Source organism: Propithecus coquereli, unplaced genomic scaffold (assembly GCF_000956105.1).
Source record: "Propithecus coquereli isolate 6110/MARCELLA unplaced genomic scaffold, Pcoq_1.0 Scaffold18, whole genome shotgun sequence".
In the NCBI taxonomy this organism is placed as follows: domain Eukaryota; kingdom Metazoa; phylum Chordata; class Mammalia; order Primates; family Indriidae; genus Propithecus; species Propithecus coquereli.
Window position 1 is genome coordinate 8,878,365 of NW_012142745.1, and position 6,091 is coordinate 8,884,455.

Consider the following 6,091-nt stretch of genomic DNA (forward strand, 5'->3'; position numbering starts at 1 on the left):
AGCCCTTGGTAAGAAAGGGTAGGAAGAGGCCAGTGACACCCATCGTGGCATAGCCAAGAGCAGTGTCACTCGCAGGTACAGGAAAGGCACCATGAATTTGCCCTTATTGGGCTGGATCTGCTGATGGGACGAGCTTCCTTTTGACTTACCTCTTGTTCCTGGAGGACCAGGTATCCCTGGGTCCCCCCGGAGGCCTCTTGGCCCAGGGTCCCCCGTTTCTCCTGGATGTCCCTTCAGCCCAGGCATGCCCTGATCACCTGAGGACGACAGGGAGGTTTTGAAGACACCCAGATGATAAATGAGTTACATTCACTGGGAAAGACATCTATGTTCTCAATATATGAGTAACTGGGAACATTGCTTTATTACTTTTCCTTTCCATACCTCTTAGCTCTAGGGAGAAAAATACACTTAACTTCAGGAGGAGAAAATATACTTCTGAATGAATGAAGTTACCCATCATAATTTAAAATTTTCCCTTTTTTTCTGAATCAGCAGGAAAAGGATCCATTCAAATCCTGTGCTGTAAGCGTCGCATCTGTTTTACATTTAAAGGAGAACAAACATCCCAGGGTCCTGAATGGCAGGTGAAACGGAAAGGGCTACCCATGGGAGGCACTTTACAGGTGTGGTCTTAGTTTATTCCCAGTCACTCAGCGACACCCAGTGAGACAGGACTAGCTTCATGGGTGAGGGGCAGGTAAGTTTAAGTGACCTGTCCAAAGTCACAGTCCGGGAAATGGCAGAGCCATATCTGAACCTAGCTCTAAGTAAAGACTGGATCTTTCTGATCCACCAAGAGATAGAGGAGTGCTCGGGAAGTTTCCAGACTTCCTTTCAAGGTACCTGGACACCCTGGTGGTCCAGAGGAGCCAGGCAGTCCTGGCCTTCCGGGTGGTCCTCTGGGCCCTTGGACACCGGGCAGGCCCTGCTCTCCGGGGAGTCCAAAGTCTCCTAAAGAAGGAAGGTCAAACATCTGAGTAGTTGCAGATTGCACTTCGAGATGGTGACTCTACAAAATCACCAAATTCAGCCCTCACTATTCTTCTCTAGCCTTACTTTCTTATATTTAAGTAGTTTCCGTTGAAAAGGAAGATGGCATTAAGGAACAATTGAAAACAAAATGCCCATAATCCCACCACCTTAACACAATCTTCCCTATGTATGCACAGACAAATAACACCTACAATTTTATATTCTGATTTTTAAAATTAATATGGTATCATAAGTAATTTTCTAAGATTGTCATAGTTTTCCTAATTATCATTTTTAAGTGACTGGCTGATAGTTTACTGAGTCAATCTTCAATTAATTAATCTAACTTTCTTCTACTACTGGCCATTCAAGTTATTTCTAACTCTTTGCTGTTATGGATAATGATCTTTATACATCTTTAATCAATTTTTTTCTCCTATTAAATTATTTCATTAGGGAAAACTCCTAGGAGTAGAATTTCTAGGTAAATAGTATACTTTGATTTTTTAATGCATTTTTAAATGGGAAGTATTTTAAAGTAAATCACAGTCAGCATGGAATTCCATTCCTAAATACTTTAGGAGGTGAGTCTGAAAAATAAGAACATTCTTCTGTGTTGCTGAAATAACATTATCACAGCCAAGAAAATTAATAGCAACCCTTAATATGATCCAAAGCGCATTCCACACTTGAATTCCCCCAAATGTCCCCTTAATGTCCTTTGCAGTTGGTTTGTCCACACTAGTTTCCATTCCAGAATCACCCACTGCATCTAATGGATATGTTTCTTAAATTTTTAAAAATCTGAAACAGTCCCTTTCTCATAACAATGACTTGTTGAAGAGAACAGTTCAGTTCTTCTCTGATCTTCTAGAACAGACCATTCACCATTTGGTCCTTGATACAGGTTGCAAAATGGTTTGCAGTAAGTGTGGCACCGACTCACACCACCATATGTGAGCCACCCACGGCTCCATGATCACCACTGCAACAGCAGACCGTGTTCTTACTGAAGACTTTTTAGTTTGTTGGCTTATTTTCTTGCTAATTCAGTAAAGATAAATGATATTTCAAACACTTTAAATTACATTTCTTTGATTACTAGAGAAGACTATTCTCCATGTATTTATTTATAATTTATTTATTTATTTACATGAATTACTTAAATTTATGTTATAGGATAAACCAATAGTCTATGCTGAAAATCACTGGTTGAATCTGCAAATAAAATACATGACTCTGTATTTGCAAAGCCATGGTAGAGACCTATAACCATTATTTATTATCATACACATGAAACCAGCCTATCTCCGCTATACCTCTTCCCCAATGGAATTTAACATCTATCAGCCTCACTATGTGTTATTTTATTTATTTATACTGAAAACCTTCCTGCAGTAAAGGTAAGACAGCATTATTCTCATCTCCAAATGGAAACATGGAAGCATTTAAAAAAAAAACCTGTCTCCCAAATGCGGGGTTGTGTTAAGAACAGGACTTCTGAGTCAATCTCTACTGTATTTTCCCTCTGAATTGACAGCAGAGTGGGCAGGACTGAACCCAGCACAACTGTATGTAATCCCAAGACAAGCTGCAGATTGGTGCCTTCCTGGGAGGCTCATTCAGATCCAATGCAGCTTTTTCCAGTCAATGAAAATACACATTTAAGTAAACTCTGTGCTGAATAACGTATAACATAATTTAAAAATTTCTATGCTGAAACCATGGCATATGGGAAAGGGAACAATTTCAATGTTGATAACCACAGGAGACTAGAGAAACTAGGCAAATTTTCTGAAAACTTAGCCTAAGTGTAAAATAACTGAGGTTTATGATTTCTAACTTAAAATACTAGGTGACATCAAAGGCCCTCACTTTGGACTCCTTTGAGCTTATAAAATCTTAGCATCTTCAGAGTTTACATACAAGTGCCAATGAGTATAGAAAAATGTCTTAACATTCTGCTGCTGCTGCTGAATGATTGTACTTTACATTTGTATAGTAATTTTCAGTTTACAAATTCCTTTCCAAGTATCTCACTTGATCCTCAGAATAACCCTATAATATGCATAGGGACAGTCTGCAGGTGAGGAGTCTGAGGTCAGAGAAGATACTCAACTTGTCCAAGATCCCAAGCACAGTGACAATGGAGGTTGACTTCGAGCCACTGTGTTTTCCATTCTGAGACTCCTCACTTTGGTATTTGCTGTGAACTCCCATAAGGCTGACCTCAAAACTATTTTTCCCATCAAATGTACTCTTCAATTATATATTCGGTTAAAATATTATTCTATCTAAATATATTTGTCCGTGTCAGAGGTAAAAGACTCACAGGAAAGTGGGTGGGAAAGGAAGTTTTTGCCACTGTACTAGCTTGTTCTGTTAGACTTCCATTTTGGCAATCTTATGGTATAAAAACAAAGAAAATAAAATTTTCCATAATAGTTCTGCTCAGACATTCTTTCTATTATATGAAATGAAACCTGGCTATTGCCAGAGGGAATTTTAAGGTAACACAGAAAATCATTAATATGAGGTATTTTAATTTACAAAAGTCCCATCTAAATACAGGTTGGTCAGGTTGGTTTCCAACCTGACCACTATCAGCTGAAAGCTCTTGGGTGTAACTAGTTGAACCAGTCACCTGTGCATGGACATTTGTTCTATCCATGCCATGGATGTCCCTGTGCCTGTATCTGGTACACTTGTCTGAGCATAGGCTCTAGATAAATTTATAGGAGTGGAATTCCTAAGTGAAAGGATACGCATATTTTAAATATTGATGCGTGTTTCACCAGGGTCCAGAAAGGGAGTACCAATTTACACTTCCAACATTTTTTGAAAGATAAACATATATGAGTGCAAACCAGTACAGCAAAAAGTCCTCAGACTGTTTTCCCCTCTAGGGTCCTGTTCTGTCAGCTTACACTCAAATGGTTTCCTGTTCCCTGTGAAGCACGGAGCACCAGCGCCTCTCTTCTGCGTGGGTCATCTAATGTAGCCCATGGTGGCCTCAGCCGTTGGCAAGAACTCAATGGTACATCACAATTCATTCCGAAGGATTCTATGTTAACTGCTCTTGATAAACGAAATATTGTTGTTTTGAACAACTTAGATTTCTTGTTGGTGATGAGGTATTATGTTTGCTTGGTTCGGTTTTTAGTAAATTAAAGTAAATTCAGTGATAGCTCAACGATGGCATGCTTCACTTACATTCGCATATGCTTTTCTCAGTAGAAAGAAAGAGTTAGAATGACAGCTTGTGGCTGTATTCAGTGTGAGTGGTTATTGCTAATGCATCATTTTAAATGATAGAGATTGCAGAATAGTCCAAATTTTAATTGCTTGCAATATTCCTTTTTGACTTTGTCTAAATCTGGGCATGCCTCAGGGAGTTTATTGTGTCAACATCATCAGTTACATGAGCCATGATGGAAAAAATTGAGACTCTCTGGTGTATAATCCTGGTGTTCTTCTAGGCTAGGGATGCTATGGTAGTGTTTATACATAATCCTTTGATACATATCTTAATGTGCAAAGGGGGAAGAAAATACCGAAAAAATCATTGCCAGCTAGAAGGATAAAAGTAATTGTTCTATTTTTCAAACTAAATTATTCTTTTTTGCTTTAATAAGAAAAAGATGCAGCTATACCTTGACATCCAGGGCCACCTGGCTCACCCTTTGGACCAGGTGGACCAAATTGACTGGCAGGGTCACCTTTGTTTCCTGTAAGTGATAAAATGCATGTAACATTATATAAGAAAATTTAATTTGGTCTCATACAAGTTACTTAATAACTTTCATAATATTTGTCTTTGTAGTCTGTCTTCAAACACTTCAGCAGAGTATTTTTAATTCTTTTTTTCCTAAACAAAGACAAATAGAAGTATAGATGCAAGAAGTGATTTGAACATAACATGCATATATATAACACACACAATTTTACAGTTCATAACAAACATAAGGAAATATAAGTCTTGATAAGTCTGAGTCTTTAAGTCCCTAAAAAATTTTCAAATTTAGGTTTCCATTTAAGAAATTACTTGGTACTGGGTTACTATATCCCTACGTTATGTTTTAGAAACAAAAAGCAGAAATTGTAACTGTTTCAGCTGCTGCAGTCACATTTCAAGCTCTCTTATAAGGACGCTCAACTCGGTGTCCTTATAAAAATAAAATAACAAAGGCATTCTTCATTGATCACTTGACAAGCAATGGCGCATTTGAGAGCTACTGTAAGCAGTGACTCCCATAGTCCCATAAAGCTGCTGGACACTGCTGCATAATGCTTGAGACACAAGGACCCACAGCATAGCTGGGAGCCAGTTTCAAGAGAAAGACTCAAAATGGAGTGGGAGGGGAGGACAAGACAGCTGCTGGGGTTACAAGAGAACAGGAAAGGTGCTTTAGGCCTGTCTTACGGCACCTGCCCACTAACACCTGCTTCTAAGGGGGTCCCACCTGCACCTTGTGGAGGCATCTCCCCCACCTGATCCTACTCACAATCATGGCTAATTGATTGAGGGGTGGGAATCTGGTCCATTCCAGGCCAGCCAGTCTCCCCTTGAGAAGTTGGAATAAAAAAGTGAGAATTTGAGGTCTTTGGCTATTGGGGCAGAAATCAAAGGGATTATCATGAGTTGCCATGATGTAGACTATGTCGGAGTGCAACCCAAACATTCAGAAATATCCAGAGAAGATATCGAACAGAGAGCGATGAAGCCAGTTGGTAGACAGGCAAATAAAACAAGACCATGGGGAAAAGCAAGAAACCATGGCTTGCCTAAGGCCTAGGTCCCTGTGGCCTTATGGTCTGGCAGAACTATCTCCTATCTGTGGGCTCCATGAGACATCTTTGACTCCAGGTACCCTGAGTGCATTTCAACTTCTTAAAAACATGGCCCAGTACAAGTATGAAGGAAATGAGAAGAGGTAGGTTTGATTTATACTGTTAAGGAAAGGTAAAGAGACTATAATAAATGTGTAAGTAAGCAGAAGAGGAGTGATTTCTGAACCCCGAAGCTATAAAATATCAAAATCAAATATAAAAACTTCTCTGTTTGTAACCATTTCTGAAGAAGAAATCTAGATTATTCTTTCTGAATAAATGAGCA

The 6,091-nt window shown here is 39.1% G+C and overlaps 1 protein-coding gene across 1 annotated transcript in view; it reads right to left on the reverse strand.

Annotated features, from left to right (window-relative positions):
- Positions 1-6,091, reverse strand: part of COL4A4 (collagen, type IV, alpha 4) — a 105,702-nt gene that overhangs the window by 27,132 nt on the left and 72,479 nt on the right. The window contains exons 34-36 of the mRNA XM_012642495.1: positions 4,629-4,703; positions 847-954; positions 150-257 (exon numbers count right to left, since the gene is read on the reverse strand). Coding sequence (XP_012497949.1) covers positions 150-257; positions 847-954; positions 4,629-4,703 — 291 coding nt within the window. The remainder of the gene's footprint in view (positions 1-149; positions 258-846; positions 955-4,628; positions 4,704-6,091) is intronic.